At 34.1% G+C, this 21,654-nt stretch overlaps 2 protein-coding genes and 1 long non-coding RNA gene across 4 annotated transcripts; 2 read left to right on the top strand and 1 right to left on the bottom strand.

Moving 5' to 3' along the window:
• Positions 1–1,160: 1,160 nt before the first annotated feature.
• Positions 1,161–7,088, top strand: LOC122595747 (YTH domain-containing protein ECT1-like). Of its 2 annotated transcripts, none has more exons than XM_043768177.1 (8): positions 1,161–1,425; positions 2,602–2,636; positions 2,723–2,870; positions 3,801–3,883; positions 4,000–4,494; positions 4,951–5,457; positions 5,749–5,961; positions 6,373–7,088. In XM_043768177.1, exons 1-8 carry the CDS (start codon positions 1,353–1,355, stop codon positions 6,607–6,609), a joined length of 1,791 nt encoding a protein of 596 aa, XP_043624112.1. In that variant the 5' UTR covers positions 1,161–1,352; the 3' UTR covers positions 6,610–7,088. The 2 variants fall into 2 exon arrangements, with proteins under 2 accessions (XP_043624112.1, XP_043624111.1); XM_043768176.1 differs by having other exon boundaries at positions 2,599–2,636.
• Positions 7,089–13,194: 6,106 nt separating this feature from the next.
• Positions 13,195–15,696, bottom strand: LOC122597806. Its single transcript, XR_006323462.1, has 7 exons — positions 15,388–15,696; positions 15,169–15,210; positions 14,991–15,087; positions 14,846–14,884; positions 14,596–14,750; positions 14,084–14,511; positions 13,195–13,706 (listed from the first exon to the last, which is right to left on the bottom strand). It is a non-coding gene; the product is annotated as an uncharacterized LOC122597806 (long non-coding RNA).
• A 4,188-nt stretch (positions 15,697–19,884) lies between these two features.
• LOC122598319 lies at positions 19,885–20,838 on the top strand. The gene is made up of 2 exons (XM_043770913.1): positions 19,885–20,284; positions 20,481–20,838. Exons 1-2 carry the CDS (start codon positions 19,920–19,922, stop codon positions 20,674–20,676), a joined length of 561 nt encoding a protein of 186 aa, XP_043626848.1. The 5' UTR covers positions 19,885–19,919; the 3' UTR covers positions 20,677–20,838.
• Positions 20,839–21,654: the final 816 nt, after the last annotated feature.

The following is a 21,654-nucleotide window of genomic DNA, read 5'->3' as shown; positions in this document are numbered from 1 at the left end:
ACAAAAAAAGTTTAAAAAGATAGATGATACTAATTTAAACTCATAATAATCCTACTAACTATACATATGTATAAACATCAATGGCTGAAAAGATGAAAAATAAATAAATAAATGCATCACATATGTTAAAATTTAAAAAGAAACTAAAAGGGTTGTTAGGCCAAAAAGGATATATCATACTTTATTTTGTGAGGATATTTGTTGATAAAGTTAAAAGTTTGCAAATGAGGTATATATTTGACCCTAAAGGCCTAAATACTTTTTTTTAAGTCAAGGTGAACATGTATTAACTTGACGGTCTTTCATTTTCTAAACTACAATATGTCAATATGTACGTTATCTTTTTTCATTCAAATCTGTCAGTAAGTATGGCCCTTTTCATAATTGTGCATAAAGTGATAAAACTAATGTTATTTGTAGTTTCTCAAAATCATATTCTAGCTTTGTTAAAAGTTCAAATGAAAACAGTTTAATAGTCGGATGTATTTGAAGTTTTATTTACGGATTAAAAATCTTGAACCTTGTGGTTGACATGTATGTGAGATTCTTCCTGGAAGAGTTATTTTGCGGTAGTGTAAATCCAATTAAAATAATACATTGTTTTATCTTTGAATTATTGAATGACACTAATGTCGTTCTAAAAAAACTATTTGAATTATTTACATATTTTTTTGAAAAGAAAAACCAAAACATCTCGCTCCATCTTAAATACATATGACATTTTGATTATTTCTAAAACCAAACTTTTCAAAAATGTAATTTTAAAAAAAAAGAAACGAGTATGAGTTTTTACACACTCAATTTAAATAAAACCCTCAATATGTTAATTTTAATACATAAAAATATAGGTTTAAATCATTTATCGAAATATTAAAAAAATTAATATGTGAAATTTTCACTTTTATTTTCCTAAAAATCCAAAATTCTAAGCACATTTTTATTTTCCTAAAAACCCTCATATGTTCATTGAAAAAATAAAGTAGGTAAAAGGAAAAGCCAAAAATGGGAAAAGAAGGAGAAGTTTCATTAGACACACGCACAACTACGTGTACATGTACAAATCTGTATCTATATAAATAAATAAATATAAATATTAAAAATAAATGACCTAAAACCCTTTCCATATACATTTTTTTTTTTATTCTCAATAATAATGAATAAATCAATTCTTCTTTCTCTGCTGATTGTTTTTTGATATTATTATAGTATCATTATTGTTATTAATACATGAAGAATTCGAATTCGAATTCTTTTTTTATTTCAATCTTTTGTTTCTTTCTATGATTATTAATTGATAAAGATTTATTTTAATTTGATTTTATGCGTTTTAAATAAATAATAAAATAAAAATAATGGAAGAAAAAGGTCAACAAGGAAAAGATCGAGTCTCTCCTGCTTCAATTTCATCTTTGCCTTTACATCCTGGTATGTATCTATTTAACACTTAATATATTTTTATTTATTATTTTTGAATTTTGTTAAAGATGATTATGTAAAATCTTGTTTTTTTTTATTGATTATTGTTCAAAAGATTGAAACTTTTTTGATTTATTGCAATTTTGATTGTTTTTTTGATATGGGCTTGATGGGATCTTGTATTTTTTAATTGTGTATGTAATTTTTTTTGGTTTTTATTAGTTTTTTAAGTTATACATTTTGGGAATTAGGGTTTGTGTTTATTGAATTAGGGCTTTTTTGGTAATGTTTAATGTTGTTGAAATTTGGATCAGTAGAGATGGTATTGGATCAGTAGATATCTTTGTTTTGGTTTTGGATCTTGTTTTTTGATAGATGTTGACTTTGAAGAAGTAGTGATTTCTTCAATGTGAAGATATGCTAGTAAGATAAACGAAATGTATCAGTTTGTGATGCATGTGGCCATGTAAGTGCTGATATATCATTGGTAGTTGATACTTTGTAGAATACTGTCTTGGGTTGTCTCTGCATCCAAATTTGTAGGATACGTGTTGGTTATGAGTTATTGTTTGGTATGATAAGTATAACAAATCAGATTAAGTGTAGAGGGTGTTTAGGAGTGTGTATAGTTTATTGTGTTTTTGTAAGCCAAAATGCAGCTTGAAGTTTTTGCGTTTTAAGTGCCTTTTAGTTAATTTTAAAGGAAAAATACTCTTAGCTTTAAGCTCGGTGATTTCTGATTATTTCGAACATAGCTTTTAAGCCATAAGCAAAGAATATGGAATTCTGAACACCCTATAAGAGTACGTGAGGCCTATGACCATGAATTTCTTTGTTACGTCTTTGGTTATTGACGTTTATAGGAATGCTGTTGTTTACGTCTCATGGAAAACAAATTAGGTTGACTGAAAACAATGATATGACGGAAACATGAAAGGATTGTTTCTATGAATCCTTCTCAAACGTCCACAATCCAGCAGTGAGTGAGTGAAAGAGAGAGCCATGATGAGTAATATCATCAGTTTTTACTATATTGATTGGTTCTCTGCACCATGCCAGCATGATGACATGTTGGCGGTTGTGAAATGTATTTTGATCTTAACTCTTAAATAGACTAGTTGTGTGCTTTTCTTAATCTCTGGTATCACTAACTTAGTAACTCGACAATTATGACAATTTCAGCAGGTGACGGGATTGGGTCGGATAACTTCATGGATAAGGTACTTGTTGGTTGCTCAATTTAGTTATTAATTCCCATTCGATTGTTACAAATAGCCTACATTTATTGTTTTATTTGTATTATCAGCCACTTTCTCCCAAACATGAAAGGATTGTTTCTCCGAATCCTTCTCCGGATGCAGCTATTGTGGGGTCCATGAATGCTAGTGGAGCTCAGACATCTGTAAATCCATCGAGTTTTTATACTCCTCCAGAGCAGACCTACTTCTATGGAGGTTAGCTTCTTTTTTAGTAACATCTGGCTTTTATTAATGTTACAAAGGCCATGCATAAGAGTCTGGTCTTACTGTGATTTCATTTGTGGCTATCTGTTATCTTGAGGAAGTGATTTTGATTCATGTTATGTTTTACCTTCAATAAACAATCAGGCAAAACAAAGAATAGCTAAACAAACAGGTTTAATGGGTCAAAAATCTCCTGAAGGGAATTGAATTAAATACCACAGGGGATGCCCTGTCAGCAAGGTCTTGGGAGTCTCCAGAGGAGATTCCTAAGTTTGAAGTCTGTAATCTGCAACTTATGGGGCCACCTGGCCAGCCAAATATGATATGAACCCATCCCATAATAGGTTCATATCAAGCCATAAAGTAAGTGTAGATATCACTCCGAAGTCCCAAAAGCGTATTCTTATTAATTACTAACCAATCTTTTACTTGGCCGATGTGGGATCATAACATAGTAATCCAGAATCCTTCAAGGGTTTAGGGTGGTGATTCTTTTGGAATTTGGATCGATGTGTCGTGTGCATTAAGGTCACTAAAATGATGGCCTGGCTGGGCTTTTCCACTTACCCAAAACCTGCCAAAGCATCTTATTAGATAATTATCGGGTTTGTTGCATCGTAGTATATCATATTTTAAACAAGTTATTGGATAAAGAATGTTTCGGGTCAATCTTACCTATTTGACATAACCAACAAAGTACCCATTTTGACCCATTACCAGCAACCTACCCTTTTGGTCACCCCTACCAGCATCATACGATGAGTAGACGATAATTGATGCTATTGATTAAGATTATTTTTGTTTCATGTGCTTAGCTGTTTGCTCATATTAATATTAAATGCCTATGTTTCTTTCCCAATTTCCTAGTTGCTTTGAATTATAGGGATATTTCATGATCTACTGTGATTTTGTGTGTTTCAGCATCAGGTTATGATGATGGCTCTGTTAACTGGGGAGATTATTCAAACTATGTCCATGCCAATAACTTGCAAATTGTGCCTCCGGTGAGACTGGATACTATTTTGTTAGTGTATATACTCTACATTATATATTTTCTAGGAATCAACATTCTCTCATTTTTACTAACCATCAAAGTAACATGTCTTTTTATCTGATGTAGGCAATGTACAATGATAATGCATCGCTATTATTTCATCCTGCGTATGGGTTCGACACCCAGGTGGCATATGGCCAGTATTCTCCGGTTGCTAGTCCTTTATCTCCAATAATGATTGATGGCCAGCTGTTTTCACCACATCAAGTCCCAATGTCTCCAAATTTCTACTCGCAACCTGTTTCTCCTCATGTTACTTCTGCTCTTCCAACCGATCTTTCAACACCTGCAAACAGTGGGCAAGAGGCTCTTGCTGACAATATGTTTTGGGGGCCTGGATCAGGTTATTATCTGCAGTATGGCTCTGTTGGTGGAGCCAACCCATCTGGAAATAATAATTTAGGATATTATAAGTATCCTGGGGATATTGGCTCAGGAGAATCAGTACCAAATCGAACAATGTCATCAGATACAAGTAGCTATGCATCTTCACTCACATCAGGATCCTTGTACCCAGCACCAGTAGGCATTCTTGGGTCATATGAGCACATTTTTGGTCAGGTTTGTCCTCTTTTGAGCTAAATATGCTTTCATTTTTGATTTTTTTCAGTACTCCATTCCAGAGGGTAGGGGTTGAATACCGGGTCAGGTTGCAAACACTTGTTACCCATTAGCTATGATCACAAAAACAACATTATCAGGTTATCTAACCTGTAAAAGGTTCATAATGTTGTTGGTTGTCACATCAACAATTTACGTCAGAAATCTTTTAATAAGCTAATCTTTACTATGGTTAAACATTTCAAATCTTGGTGAATCAATTTCGCATTAAATATCTTAAATTTTTGGTTGTAGTTGGAAAAAAAGCTTAAGTTGTATTTAATTGTAAAAAGGTTCAAGATTTTGAACCTTTTCAAGCCACATAAGTTGTATTTAATTGTGATAATATACGGGTATGAGATATCTAGTTTTCTGTTTTCTTGCTGATTTTACATTTACTGTGTTCTTGATTTCCAGATTCCGCAGCAGCAAACAGCATATGGTTATGGGTCAGTATCTGGTTCCTCCACAAGACGCTACCCACAAAGTGGACCTTTCCGTGGGTATAATAGTAGTTCCGTTTTCCAAGGGGAAGCTAGTCGTCTGAATCGTTTTTTTCCAGATAAAGGCGGGAGACATAGGGATGGGATTAGTATGCTTGGTGAATCACATGGTACTACCAGTGATCGTAACAGAGGACCTAGGGCATCAAAGCCAAAGGTAAACACTAATAGTGTTGATGGAGATGGTAAAAGTGAGCCTGCTTCAAGGGTTGATATTGAGCTTTACAATCGACCTGATTTTGTTACAACATATGACAATGCAAAGTTCTTTGTAATAAAGTCTTTTAGTGAAGACAATGTCCATAAAAGTATCAAGTACGGTGTTTGGGCCAGTACCCCACTGGGAAACAGAAAACTGGATGCTGCTTATCAAGAAGCAAAAGAAGCTGGCACCACTTGTCCAATCTTCCTCTTCTTTTCTGTACGTTTTCAAAAGCCTCACACTTAGAATATGGTTTCTTTTATTTTATACGTGTGAAACATATGGCATGGAATATCAACGGGGCGTCAAAGCCTTTTACCCTACACATTATCATGTTGTGTACAGGGTTGATCAAGGAATCTCCGAATCTATCATACTGAATTTCAGTGGTGATATGTCTGTGCTTGCACATACTCACAAATCATGAACGTTTTCTAAATGTTGGTATATGTTGGTGGTCTTTTGGGTGTAAATGCATTACATATTGAGTTTATTGTGATTACTTTACAGGTGAATGCCAGTGGCCAGTTCTGTGGAGTGGCTGAAATGGTTGGGCCTGTAGATTTTGTGAATGATGCAGAATATTGGCAGCAGGATAGGTGGAGTGGCCAGTTTAAAGTTAAGTGGCACATTATTAAGGATGTCCCTAACAGTCGATTTCGACACATTCTTCTTGAAAATAATGACAACAAGCCTGTCACTCATAGCAGAGATTCCCAAGAGGTAATTATTATGTCTAAAAGCGGATTCCTTACATCCTAATTTCGGCCAGTTTACATGGTTTAAGTTGGGTTGTGTTATATATTTGCATTAGTCATATTAAAACTTAGGTGGGAATGACTTGAACGGGTTGAAAGTGTGTGAAGTTATGTTTAATGCATTAAACCTTCTATATCAGATATCTAGCTATTACGTGACAAATGGTATTTTGTATTTAAACTAGCCCTTTTGTATTTCACAGTTACGCGAAAAATAGACAAAAATGTGTTTGGTGAGTCAACCCGACCTGATTGGTGCAAAAAATACCCTTTTTAACTAGAACCTGTCATTGTGATGTTATCTTTTGTTATGATATGAATTGTGGGCTGGCTTTGGTCTCTGATCAGTTCTACACTTCCACTCTTTCTTGTGTAGGTGAAACTAGATGTCGGTATTGCAATGTTGAAAATATTTAAAGATCATGACGCAGATACATCAATCATAGATGACTTTAGTTACTATGATGAGCGAGAGAAGGATTTGCAGGAAAAGAGATCAAAGGAGAAGGATTTTACAAAAACTGATCCCATTGCTGTGAATGATATTTCAATAAGTCAACTTGCAGATAAAGTTGCAGAGTCCCTCCATGTGGAAGAAAAAAAAGTACAGTAAAGATTTGGTAACAGTTGGGTGCATAGGTGAATCTGTGATCTCGGATATTGTTTGCATAGACATTATTAACTCCTGGATATTGTTGCGTTGAAGTCACATGTAATCTTTTGGCGTATGGGGGTGGCAACCGACATCAAATCATGAGGTGGTTTGCTGACAGTCAGATTGCAAAAAGCACTTGTTTTTAGTAATATGATAATTTTCAGCATTTCAGGGAGGCTGTAGTATGGGAGTTGACTGTTTGACTTTAGGCAACCTTCTGGTTACTCACACCTTCTCGTTTCTAAAAGGGAGGTGGTGGTGACAGGTGGAGTTGAGGCTATGTCTGAAGATGCGTTCATAGTTTTCTTTTTCTTTTTTTGGTTTATTTCAAGATGGTTATTGAGTTGCTCCCCAAAACGAAGTGTACAATTCTTAATTAAAAGAATGAATGAAAATATGCTATCAAAGTAGCAAGACAATCTCTTTTTGCGATTTCATCTCTTTTTGCTTTGTCTATTTTTACTCTTCTTTAGGTTCTCTTTGCTGTGTTTATCTTTCCGATAATGATAAATCAACCTAATTGGTATGTCTAAAGATATGCCTAATAGTATGATGATGACATTTGGAAAGAGAATTAGTGGAATATCAATCATTTTCTTTATCTTTACTTATTTGTCCTGATTATGTAAAATGTTCCTTTCTATATGGACCACAAACTTCAGTTTTGTTCACCAAATGTGACTCGAGAGGACACAGCAATAGTAGGTAATGGGTTTGTTATTTCTGAACATAGATTGTCGACTATGTTTGTAGGTGACCACTTGATTTTTGAAATGGAAAATGATAAATCCTCTTAAAAATCATTGAGATTTAGACAAAAAAAAAAATTGTGTAGATTACATTTATCGTGTTTTTATACATTATTTGTTTCTCGAAATTTTAAAAGTTTAAACTTTAATAATAGTAGGCCGACTGCGTTTGGTTTGGAGGTAAGAAATCGTTGTGGAAGTCTTTGACACAAGTTTCTACACATACGTATTTCTCCCTTTGGTTTTTATTTCTAATGATCTTGAAATTATTGTGACATTTTTCCGTACTTTGTTTCTTCTAAACCTAAACTAAACCAAATCTATTCATACACAAACCTCATCCTTACACCCATGCTCTTATTCGATGAAGAAAAAAGAACAGTCAACAATTTGATTAGAAAAGAACAAGAAAAAAGAGATGCTGTTTCCTCCGACATAATCGAATACGGATCCTTAACACATTCTGATAATCTGAGCTAGTAGACATGGCTCATACATAGAAGAAGCCAATACCATGTGACATAGAACACGAGTGACAACTCTTCCCTAGCTAGAGTCGGCATATAATTCAAGTTATAAAATGTCATAATAATGTCTACGCGGACTACTGAGTGCAGTGGACGTGTATACCTCATTATCATTTTCACAATTTCTTCTGGAAAAGCACTACAGGTCGCCTGATGTCCGATAATAATTTTGGCAACCATGTCACATGGAAAAATGAAAAAAGATGAAAAAAAAGCCACAAGAGAATTTTTATGTTAATTTCTAAAAAGGTTAATCTTAAAAACTATTCTTGCAATTAACTCTAGATTAATAAAGAATATATCTTAATTATGGTTTTGTTCCCCAAATCAATCGAATTAAATCAAGGGAATCAGTTTTCGAACAATCGACCGATAATGTCAAAAGTAGACTCTGCACCGACGGAGCAAACAAATAAAAAGGAGGAGAAGAAGAAGAAGCAGAACGGGCGGTATTACCTTTACTGTGTTCTTGATTTCCAGATTCCACAGCAGCAAACAGCATATGGGTATGGGTCAGTATCTGGTTCCTCCACAAGACACTACCCACAGAGTAGACCTTTCCGTGGGTATAATAGTAGTTCCATTTTCCAAGGGGAAGCTAGTTGTCTGGATCGTTTTTTTCCAGATAAGGGCGGGACATAGGGATGGGATTAGTATGCTTGGTGAATCACATGGTACTACCAGTGATCGTAACAGAGGACCTAGGGCATCAAAGCCAAAGCTCAACACTAATAGTGTTGACGGAGATGGTAGAAGTGAGCCTGCTTCAAGGGTCGATACTGAGCTTTACAATCGAGCTGATTTTGATACAACATATGAGTATATGACAATGCAAAGTTCTTTGCAATAAAGTCTTTTAGTGAAGACAATGTCCATAAAAGTATCAAGTACAATGTCCATATGAGTAGCAAGATAATCTCTTTTTGCGATTTCATCTCTTTCTACTATTCTTTAGGTTCTCTTTGCTGTGTTTATCTTTACTTATTTGTCCTGATTATGTAAAATGTTCTTTTCTATATGGACCACAAACTTCAGTTTTGTTCACCAAATGTGACTCTTGAGGACACAACAATAGTGGGTTTGTTGTTTCTGAATATTATTCGATGAAGAATATTGGATAGTCAAGATGTGTGATGGCCACATCTGTCGAGGGTCAACAATTTGGTAAAACAGAACAAGTCAAAATTGACATATCTGCTACAGTCAACAATTTGATTAGAAAAGAACAAGAAAAAAGAAATGCTGCTTCCTCTGACATAATCTATACCGATCCTTAACACATTCTGATCATCTGACCTAGTAGACATGGCTCATACACAAAAGAAGCCAATACCATGATAGCAGTGACATAGAACATGAGTGACAACTCTTCACTGTAGTCGGCATATATTTCAAGTTATAAAATTGTCACAAAAATCAAAATTTGTAGAGTACTGGTTAGGGGTGACACCCGAGGGTAGTTCATTTCATATGCTCCAACGTTTTATCTAATATTTTTTTAAAAATGTCAGATAGCATCTTTAGTTTTTTCACAGTTCAATCATACACGCATTCACCTCACTAGATTTTAACTATTAGACAATTAGACACATATTTTATGTATTGTAATAATATGAGGAGTTGAGGACTACTTGTATAATGTAACTGTATTATCTACATATTGTACCCTGATTAATAATACACAATCAATTACCAACTTTATTCTGATCATAAACAAAACAAGAACCAGAATGATATGCGAATGGAGGGTTCCCCAATAAATATGGTGAATCTGTGACACATAATAAAGTGGTGTGATACTGTGATCATTGTAGCAATATGAACATCTACTTGTCAACGCATGCACAGAATCAAATGACAATATAAATACAAATTCTAAGCATAACACATGCACAAATGACATATTTACCTATAAATAAAGAGGATGCGGACTCTAGAGCCTTGTTATGCTGCAAAAGAGAAATAAGCATGGTCAGCTTTTAGGCAATGAAGTAAAGGTGGTGTATTCGACCCATTTACTAAAAATGGGTCAATTCAGGTTAATTGCATCTCTCTAGTCTCTAATGGGCGCCCTGTCAGACAAGTGGTTACTAGAAGCACTGGCTTCTAAAGCCAAACCAAGTCCAAGCAGAAGAATTGCACAAACGCTTACTTTCCAGCAGTGGTCAACGATTACAATAACAATCTTTTAAATAAAATAGATAAAATGCTGCAGGTACGGCTCATGCTATTTTTATTTATGATAGAACGACGAACCAAAATTGCATAGGATATACCATCATAGTTCGCTGGCAAGAAACTAAGGGTTCCACATAACAGTAACAATCCCAATTAGAATACCATGGTACCTAGATGATAATGGAACTGTTGGGTGATGAGGTAGATAACAAATAAAATATGCAGCTATGGAACCATATACGGAAAAAGAAATCAGTTGACGATCAAACATCTATATCGAATTCAAAAGAAAGTAGCAAAAGATTATTGCATCAAATATGGAAGCTTCTATAAAACACTGAACCTTCCCATCATGCTAGATAGTAGAAACCTTTTACCTCGACCATTTCAAAAGCTCATTATTAGGAAAAGAAAAAAAGAAGATGAAGCAGTAGATATCATTCAATCCAAAATTTAGCATGAATTAGATAGTAGTTTTCATCTGATAGTACGTACATAAGTATATACTAAGCAAGGTAACTCAATCGAATATTGATAAGCGTAGCCTCCAACACCTGGGAGAGCTTACTAATCACGATTTGCATTCAAAGTTTTTCTGAGAGGTAAGTAGGAGAGCCGGTACTGGGAAAAGAAAGAAGAGTCATTTTTGACGATGATAAGATAACAATATTCATTGTTAAACATGTATCATATACTCATACATCCTCTATTATTACCCAGGTGACCTACCATGACACATTATCCGTGCATTATTTAAATACAAAGGTACACTAATCTTATCACTTGGTTAAAATAAGCAGAGTGGATGAATCATTCCTCCCCGTAATGGACGTTAATTTAACAAGATATAAAGCCATACAGGAATCTACACTTACTTACATTACTGAACTGTTGTACCCAATCCTTCCTGTTAATAGACTAAGCCTCTCAGGATTGTGGCCTATATTTGATCACTAATAGCCGTATCACATCATTATCGCATAACAAGTTGTCCAACTATATTTCAAAATCATATCTATAGGAGCGTATTAAAGATCTAATCTCCTATTCACAAGTTAGTGCTTCACATTTCACAACTCAATGCATCTCTGCAAACTACCTAGAGTTAGAGATGGCAAAATGAGCGGGTTGGGTAATTGGTCAAAATGGATCACTTTTAGGAAGGGACAGGTTGGTTGACCCGAACATATATATATATAAAGAACTCAAAATTAAAAAACAGCATAACCCTGTGCAAGAACAAGCAACATGAACTCAAAATAAGAAACATCGTAACCCTGTGCAAGAACTAGCAACATGAACTCAAACTAAGAAACATCATAATCCTGTGCAAGAACTAGCAACATCTTGTCAATATAAAGCATGAAGAATACTTCTTACCTAAATCTTTGCCCACATAAGCAATCCAGGTTAGAGCAGTCAGACTCTCCGAAACAGATTTTATATGATCACCTTCATGCTAATTGCTTTCAAATACGATTATCAATGGATCAGTTAATGCCACTGCAACTGCATCAAAATTGATTTAACACTAGCCGACTGAGAATCAATTGAAACTAAAGAAGATTACATTTCAAATCCAATTGTCAAAGTTTTAACATTGTTCAAAAAATATTTTAAACAATCCAAAACGATACTACAGAACCAACTGAACTTCTATTTTAGGAAGGGACAGGTTGGTTGACCCGAACATAATTTTGTCCACTTATTGTCTAATTATGATTATAATATATATACTGCATAAAGTATGATTACAAAAACCATATTTGTTCAAGTCATAATACTTTGTTTTTCAGAAACATTGTTTTGACAATTGTATACACTTAAAAGGCAACTTTCACCCCATTTGAACATTTGGTCAACTATACACATTTCTACCTGAGCTAGCTACTTGATCTAACTGGTTTAAATATCAAAATAACCCTATTCAACCAATCCATAAGTATATGAGTTAGAATTACCACATCTGCCCAGGGGTCAATAGTTAGATAAAAAAGAACAAGAAATCAAAATGAAGCATTTCTGGAAAGAATCATATGTCGATCTGTAATGTATAACCTAGCATCTAAGGCAGCGTCACATTTCAATGACACGTGACACACGCATGGTTTGCACCATACCAGATTTGCCCCTCATTACTAACTTAAAATGCCACATTGCTAGCTAAATCCTAGTTATCATAAACAAAACCAATATTATAGATGAATGAAGGGTTCCTCATAAGTATGTTGAATCTGTGAGTCTGTGACATATGATAACATGGTGTAAACTTAGTAGCTATAGGACATGTTTTCTTATATTGCTTATCATCTATTAATATCTACTTGCCACGGAACACTAATAATCAAATGACAAAAGAAGTACAATATCTAAGCATAAATTGCAAAAAATATATGCATGACAAATTTATCTACTTCAAGAGGAGGCAGACTATAGAACCTTTGTTCAGTTTTTAAGCAATGCAATTGAAGTGACTGATTTGACCATTTACCTATGAAAGGGGTCAATATCAGGTTATGTTATACCTTACTGGGGATTAACAACTCAAACAAGAAAATAGCTAAAAGGTAAATGGGTCGAAAACACTCCACAGACCACAGTATATTTTCAACGCATAAAACACTTCTAACTCTTTCAACCAAAATCTCGATTATTATCCTCATCATATAACTTTTGTGATCATATGCTAATAATTAAAAGAGCACTCGAAACGTTTTGGACAAAAAGTGTTCCAGTTTAAACTCTAACACATGTTTTGGTACTACAGCTATCATATCCTATTGTTCAATTCAAATTTAGAATAGCAAGATCTATCAAAACAAAATATATATATAAAGAACTCAAAATAAGAAACATCGTAACCCTGTGCAAGAACTAGCAACATCTTGTCAAAATAAAAGCATGAAGAATACTTCTTACCCAAATCTTTGCCCACATAAGCAATCCAGGTTAGAGCAGTCAGACTCTCCGAAACAGATTTTATATGATCACCTTCATGCTAATTGCTTTCAAATACGATTATCAATGAATCAGTTAATGCCACTGCAACTGCATCAAAATTGATTTAACACTAGCCGACTGAGAATCAATTGAATCTAAAGAAGATTACATTTCAAATCCAATTGTCAAAGTTTTAACATACGATACTACAGAACCAACTGAACTTCAAAAACGTACTAACTGACTAAGTAACTAGATACAAAGGTATCATCTCATCATCCTGTTGCTGCTTGTTTCTACTTTCGATGCTTGTATTTCCTTTTGATGCTTGTTTCTCCTTTTACAGCTTGGTTCTTTTTCGATTGTTTCTGAATCAATTTCCTTACGCAAACCGCAGCTGCACGATGTTGATACTCTGGCATTCTAAACAATTCCATTCCATACTTTACCCTTAATGCCCAATCATCCTGAGTGGGTGTGAGTGGGAGATTGGCTGGATCAATGAGAGTGCCCTCCGTAATCTCATACCGCCTCGCCAACTTGGATAGATATTTCCAATCGTGTACCATTTCAGACATCCATTGTTTAAACCGCCATTCGTTATCAATCTCCTTAACACAAAATTCAAGCCGATATTCTGCTTTCATCCACAAGAACCGAACTGATTCGGAGATAAATAAAGCAAGAGTGAGTAGAGAGTCACGAACTTGACTTTCTTCAATAGATGTTGAAACCCATAGTCTTTCAAGCGAGGTTTATTCGCGCTCGAACCGACCCATAGTCTTCAATAGATGTTGAAACCCATAGTCTTTCAAGTAATTGATTCATATTATATAGATTTGGACTTGTGCAAACCATGTTATTAGTGGAATACCATGACTGTAGTGAGGTTCGTATAGAATGTTTACAACACGATACGGAAAAAAATTTAAATTTCTCAAAAGTGACGAAAGAAATGAAAAAAACAATGACCTTGAGAGAAAGAAATATATGTGCTGAGGCATTTAGTATGCATACACGAAGGAAGTTCAAACTTACTCAGATGAAGTTGATTCTGTTGAACCAATTAATGGGCCCCAAACTGTATTCTTCCTCTGTAGCATTTGGTCCGTCTAGAAACAGTCTTGTAGCCACAGTTGACCAGATGTAACCTTTTTTTTCCTTAAGAGACGCCTCTGCGATGATGAGAAACTGTACGACATATATTAATTAAGATTACACGAGTGATAACATAATAATACGAGTGATATAAGTAAAAGGGCATATATCTATTAATAATACGAGTGATATAGCACCAAACCATTTTATATTAAACATTCATCAAATACTACTAGATAACATAAGAAAAAGAAAGACATATCATCTATAGAGCTTAATCATCATGATGATCAATTCAAAAGATTTATTTATATATATGCCACCATCATCAAACTTCTGTTTGGTCCGTATCCCCTGTTATCGTTCCTCTGCAATATCAATACGTTAATATATTAACTAATTAACTCGTTAAACCTCAAAAAAAGTAAAATATAGATCTAGACAAAAATTACTTTTGATTCTTTTTTATTTGGTTCGTCTGACTCATTCTTCTGACTCGGATTCTTCTGACTCTGATTCTTCTGAGTCAGATTCTTCTGATAATTCTGAATCTGGTTCTTCTTCTTCTTCTATCACTTCATCGTCTTTTTCATCAAACAGGAGATAACTACAACAATAATAATTAATGAGAGAGATTATTGATTTGAAGTAAAAACAATTAAAAATGCCAAAGGAAAGAAAGACGGAAAGAATAATACTGACTTCCTTTTGAAAACAAGCTGTCCAAATAGCCAATATCGTCTACAAACAAACAATTAAGCGGCAAGATTATTTAATTAATATAATAACGATAATGAACAAATAAGAATAAACTAATTTTATAAAAATTAAAAAGAATGTTACTGACTGATGTTCAGGGGAGAAAGTTTTAGCTTTAGCAGGTGACGCTTTTAATAACTCAAACTTCTCCTTTTCTTCCACCGATGTATTGACCTCACCACACCCTAGATTATTATTATGTAAAATATATCAAAATTCATAAACCAAAAATGAGAGAAAATAAAAGATTGTCGTTATGCACCTACATTCATCCGCTATTACATCTGGTATCGGCATTTCTTCCATTTCTGCTACAATCAAATAAATTTAATGTTGTTATTACAACAAAAAAAAATAACTAAACCAAGAATCTATTAAAAAAACTAAATTGGGATTATTATTAACAAATAATTCATGATCATAATCGTGATAACAATGAAAGTTGATGTCCACCGTTAATTTTTGTAAAAAAAACCTATATGCACCTTCGTTCGTTCTTGTACAGAAGAAAAAAAGTCGTCTAGTTCACAGTTCGTCCTTTGACGAGTTCGCCGTCATCTATCCTCCGCTAACACCCTCACATGCCTCCCACATGCAGGGTATTTCGGTCTTTTTCACCCCCATTCTTCAACCTCCAAACATAACCCAAAAAATAGCTAAACGATGAATCCCCTCCTTATTCAATTGAAATTTTAAAATACCTGAATTACTTTCACAAATTTAACACTCTTCTCGTTCATCAATTCTCGAAATTGTTTTTAAAAAAAATAGGGGGAAATTGGATAGGTGAGGAAATGATAGAAAATTACTTAAACAAAGGCATTATCGAGTTGAAAGGAAACTAAGAGAAAAAAATAGCTAAGATAAATACGCCACATCCAACACCCCTTCCACCACCTGCCGTCGATGAACCACCCTTTCACCTTGTCCACACTTGATCATAATATATATATATATATATATATTCCTTATTTTGAGAACCATTTTTTTTAAGAATCATGAAAACTCTTAAATTTTATAATTGTTCACATGTTATTTTTGTTCATTCACATGTGAAATGATATAAAAATCTATTTTGTAAAAAAAACTTTTTGTGAAACCTTCAAAATAGCCTTTTATTAACATGTTAATGAATTTGTTCACGTTTTTTGTTCACAAGTGACAAACAACTATATATAAGGTTTTGAAAAAAAATTTCTTCTACAACATATATTTTTTTAACCTTTCACATGTGAATGAACAAAAAAAACATGTGATCCAATATGAATTTTAGGAGTTCTCACGGTTCTTAAAAAAAAATGGGTTCTCAAAATAAGGGTCCCCTATATATATATATATATATATATGACTCTTAATTTGAGAACCTACTTTTTTATAAGAATCTTGAGAACTCTTAAATTATGTATTAGATAACATGTGTTTTTCGTTCACATGTGAAACGTTATAAAAATATATGTTGCAGAAGAAGATGTTTTTCAAAACCTTATATATACCCATTTGTTAACATGTGAATGAAAACGTATACATATTCATTCACAAGTTCATAAAAGGCTAGTTTGAAGGTTTTTAAAAAAATTTATCCTACAACATATTTTTTTATATCATTTCACATGTGAATGAACAAAAAGAATATGTGATCTAATACATAATTTGAGAGTTCTCATAATTCTTACAAAAAAAATGGTTATCGAAATAAGAAAAGTATATATATATATAACAGTGCTCACGAAGCAATATATCTATACACACACAATCACTAGAGATAAACAATGAAAAGATTGTATTGTATATTACGTTTGTGAATGAGAGATTACACCATATAAATAGATTATATAAATACACTTTAATATCCTCCAATATAAATCAATAACAAAAGTATCTGTAACTTGTCTAATATCTCTCCTCAAGCTAAGCGTGGGAAACAAGCTGTAGTTTGTCCCGTAGAGCTACAAATCTGTCTGTTGGCAATGGCTTTGTAAAGATATCTGCAATCTGGTAATGTGTAAAGATGAACCGAACAGAAAGTCGACCTTGAGCAACCTTCTCTCGTACAAAGTGAAAATCAACTTCAACATGTTTTGTACGGGCATGAAAAATAGGATTTGCAGATAGGTATGTAGCTCCCAAATTATCGCACCATAAGACAGGAGCAGATTGCACAGACACTCGAAGTTCACACATAAGAGAATCAAGCCAGGTAAGTTCAGCAACCGTGTCAGCCAACGCTTTATATTCAGATTCAGTTGATGATCGAGAGACAGTCCTCTGTTTTCGAGCCGACCAGGATACAAGATTAGAACCAAGATAAATAGCATATCCCCCCGTGGATCGCCGATCATCGGGGCAGCCAGCCCAGTCGGCATCCGAATATGCTGTAAAGGACCGATAATGTGCATCAGCATAAGCATGCAAAGTAGAGCCAGATGATCGTTTGATGAGAAGACCATGATTCAAAGTGCCCTGTAAATATCGAAGAATGCGCTTAACAGCAGACCATTGGTTTTCTGTCGGGGAATGCATATACTGACAAACTTTGTTCACGGCAAAGACAATGTCAGGCCGAGTTAAAGTGAGATATTGAAGAGCACCTACAACCTGACGGTAACGAACCGGATTATCAAGTTAAAAAAAAAAATTAGGGTTTGTAAACCTTTGGCTTTAATACCAAGATAAACAATGAAAAGATTGTGTTGTATATTACGTTTGTGAATGAGAGATTACACCATATAAATAGATTATATAAATACACTCTAATACCCTCTAATATAAATCAATAACAAAAGTATCTGTAACTTGTCTAATAACTAGTATCCACAAAACCCCTTTCAATTTATGTCCATTTTCACAAACCCACCACCATCACTGCTGCCGACGGCAACGACAACAGTTTCAGACCCATTTCACAGTTAGCTCATCATATATCAACAAACCTATTACCACAAATAGTTTGTATTATGTATAGAAACAAGATTAAGATAAGGTAATTAATACCTAATACCTGATGATTAATATTGAAGAAGGAGTAGAGAGTAAGGAGAGCATATTATGGAGAAAAGTGTGATTGTGTGCGTGAGATGTTGGTTGAGGAGACAATCGTAGAACTCTTGCCATCCAAATCAGGCCAAAAATGGCCATAAAGTTTTTGGATGATAAAATCCTATGGTGCGTTTAGTTCAAGAAAACTCCCTTGTTTTCCATTTTCATTTTCCAAGAAAACATGGAAAACAGAAAACGCGTTCAAATTGTAAGTTTTTAGAAAAGTTTTCCTAGAAAATGAAAATTCCCCTTTCCAACTTTTGCACTAAAATTAGAAAACTGTTTTTTTCAGTTTTTGTTTTCATTTTTCTATTTTCCAAACCTAAAATTAGAAAACAAGTGAATTTGAACATGTTTTATAGTTTTCTAAAATGGAAAAATGAAAACTCCATCTTTTATTTTGAACGCGTTTTCAAAATTTTCAAGGGTTTTTTAGAAATGAAAAACCTTTTCATTTTATAAAAAACTAAAAATGGAAAACTTGAAAACATTTTCTCGAACTAAACGCGCCCCTAGCTTTTCCTTTCCTACACTTTATTTTCTTTTGAGAGAAAAACTCAAAAATGCAAAAAGGTAAAATTCTTTATCTTTTCCTTTCTTTTTTTTAAAAAAAAATAAAATTTAATAATTAAGAATGCAGTCAAAAGGAAACACCTATTCACTAATTTACATTTTTCTATCTAATATACCTATAATACCTTAATAAAATAATTTACACTATAAATTTCACAACACTCAAAATAACTACAATACCACATATAACATCAATTATTTTTACATTCACCACCATCGTCGCTCCAATCAACGTCCTCTCTGTCGTCCCCACCAACGTCACCACCACCACCTTTGCCATCACTACCCCCACCGTCGTTGTCATAATGCGTGGACATAAGTCTAGCGATAACAAGAGAACTCTTATGTTAATTGTTAAAAGGACTAATCTTAAAAACCACAAGGACGATTCTTGCTATATTAAACGAGCATGGTACCCGCGCAATGCGGCGACGGTGGTGGGGAATGCGCTTTAGTGGTGTCGGTGATGGTACTATTGGTGGTGGTGACGGTGTCAAGTGGTGTAGATTGATGTAATAATGATAGTGGAAAATTTTTAAAATATAAAAGCTTAAAGTGTTATTTATTAAAATATAGGTTTAGAGTGTAAATTAATTCATTAAGGACATCTTTGGTATTTTATACAAACTCTTTCCATAGTTGGTGTTTATTAAGGGTAATTTAGTAATTTCGCATGTAACTATTTTGTAACTATTTCTAAAAATGGGGGGTGTGATAATTTCTATAAAGGAGTACGAGCATGATAATCGCGCAATGCGGCGACGGTGATGGGGAAGGCGGTCTAGTGATGTCGGTGATGCTATTATTGGTGGCGGTGGCGGTGTCAAGTGGTGTAGGTTGATGTAATTATGATAGTGAAAATTTTTAGAAGATAAGAGCTTAAAGTGTTAATTATTAAAATAAAAGTTTAGAGTGTTAATTAATTGATTAAAGGCTAAACATAAAAAATCAATGAGAGTAAGAGACACATAAATATCATATGTTCATAACACACATAAATATTGAAAACAACAGAGTAAGAGACAATATGGCACCTACAATGTTAAATTGATCTATTCCTATTATGAATTTACAAGCATGGTACCTGCGCAATGTAGTGGTGGTGGCAGGGACAACAATATAGTTGTGTTGGTGTTGATGGTGGTGACTCCGTTAAGTGGTGATGGTTGATGTAAAAATATAATGTAATATTTAAAAAGATGAGTTTAAAATGTCAATTATTAAAATAAGGATTTAAGATATAAATTAATTTATTAATAACAAATTTTGTATATTTTTATAATTATTTTTTTTTGACGGTAATTTACTAATTTTAAATGTAATTATTGTGTAATTATTTTTAAAAATCTAAGACTGTGATAATTTTTATAAAATCAAGGGAATCAGTTTCTTGGAACAACCGACGAGAATGTCAGGAGTAGACTTTGCACCGGCGGAGCAAACAGATAAGAAGGAGGAGAAGAAGATGAAGAAGAAGTGGCGTATCAAGCAGAACGGGCAATGGTTCAAGATCGATAAGAAATGTTTGAAGGAGTCTGATATGCTCCGTACATTTTACGGGAGTACATATTTCGAAAAGCATACGTTGAATATCAGTAAAACCAGCATCCTTAAAATGGCTCTTCGATTCTGCAAGAAACGCGGGGAGATCAGGACCGTTTATGCCCATGACCAAAACCTCCTCCGAAGCAAGCGCAAGGAATTCGATTCCGATTTTCTCCAACGCATCAAGGATAACCATCATGATGACGATCTTTTTCTTGATCTTATTCATGTACCTACCTACCTTTCTTCTTATTTTTTTTTTCATTCTTTATTACGAGTATTATTATTATTATTGAATGATTGAATGAATAAATTACTACATTCGCATTGTTTTTTTAATTAAGGTCGTCGTGTATGTATCAATCGACAATAAATTAGTATTATATAATCATATATATGCTGTTGATAAGTTGATTGCTCGGCTGGCTGCTGGCAACTTGAAGATCGATAGCCTCTTTAACCTGTTGTTTGAAGAAGTGTTTGACATAATATTTAATCGCAAGACTCCTGAGGATGTCGAAAAGATATACAAGATACGCTGCAAAAATGCTTCTCATAATCAAGCGGTCACCATCCTCATGCGTGCTGCCCATTGGCCTTTGGAAAAGAATGTCGTCTAGCTAGTATTTATAGCCTCCATCACGCTAGTTTGTTTGTGAACATTTGGTGTTGTCGGTTAGTTTTTATTTATCTACAAATGAATAAATGTACTTAGTGTTTGTTTATTTATATGTTTGGGATGTTAATCTTCCTGTGAACAAACTTTCTGTGCTAGGTTTCGCATATAGGATAACATTACCTTATTATTGTTACAAGTTACTTCGCTGTTCCTCTTTTTTACTTCTATTTGACTGCTTAAGTTTAAATTAAACGTAAATTGACCCATAGATGGGCTGAATCTGATACCTTTAATATGCTTTGTTAACGGTTCATCAACTTCAGTTCCTGACTGGAACTTACCTATTCTGCCAATTGTTGGCCTTTGTGTCAGCAACCTTTCATTATTAGACCCCACAAGTTTCTGTGTGTGCGTGAGCCTGTTCTCTTGGACTTTGGCAGTTTGAGAAGTGCATCAAGTGAATTCCTTGCAGGTCGCCGTTTTCTGAGAGTTGGAGGATGGCTGTTGATAGGTTGCCTGTGACAAAATATACTATCGAGTTTGTTAAATCGTAGTATATCATATTTTAGACAAGTTATTGGATAAAGAATGTTTGGGGTCAATCTTACCTATCTGACATAGCCCAAAAAGTACCCATTTTGACCCATTACCAGCAACCCACCCATTTGGCACCCCTACCAGCATCATGTGATGAGTAGACGATAACTGATGCTATTGGTTAAGATTATTTTTGTTTCATGTGCTTAGCTATTTGCTCATATTAATATTAAATGCCCATGTTTCTTTCCCAATTTCCTAGTTGCTTTGAATTATAGGGATATTTCATGATCTACTGTGATTTTGTGTGTTTCAACATCAGGTTATGATGATGGCTCTGTTTTCTGGGGTGATTATTCAAACTATGTCCATGCCATTAACTTGCAAATTGTGCCTCCGGTGAGACTGGATACCATTATGTTAGTGTATATACTATACATTA

Source organism: Erigeron canadensis, chromosome 4 (genome assembly GCF_010389155.1).
Source record: "Erigeron canadensis isolate Cc75 chromosome 4, C_canadensis_v1, whole genome shotgun sequence".
NCBI lineage: Eukaryota > Viridiplantae > Streptophyta > Magnoliopsida > Asterales > Asteraceae > Erigeron > Erigeron canadensis.
Note: the sequence above shows the minus strand (reverse complement) of the source record. Positions and strands in the feature narration are given on the sequence as shown.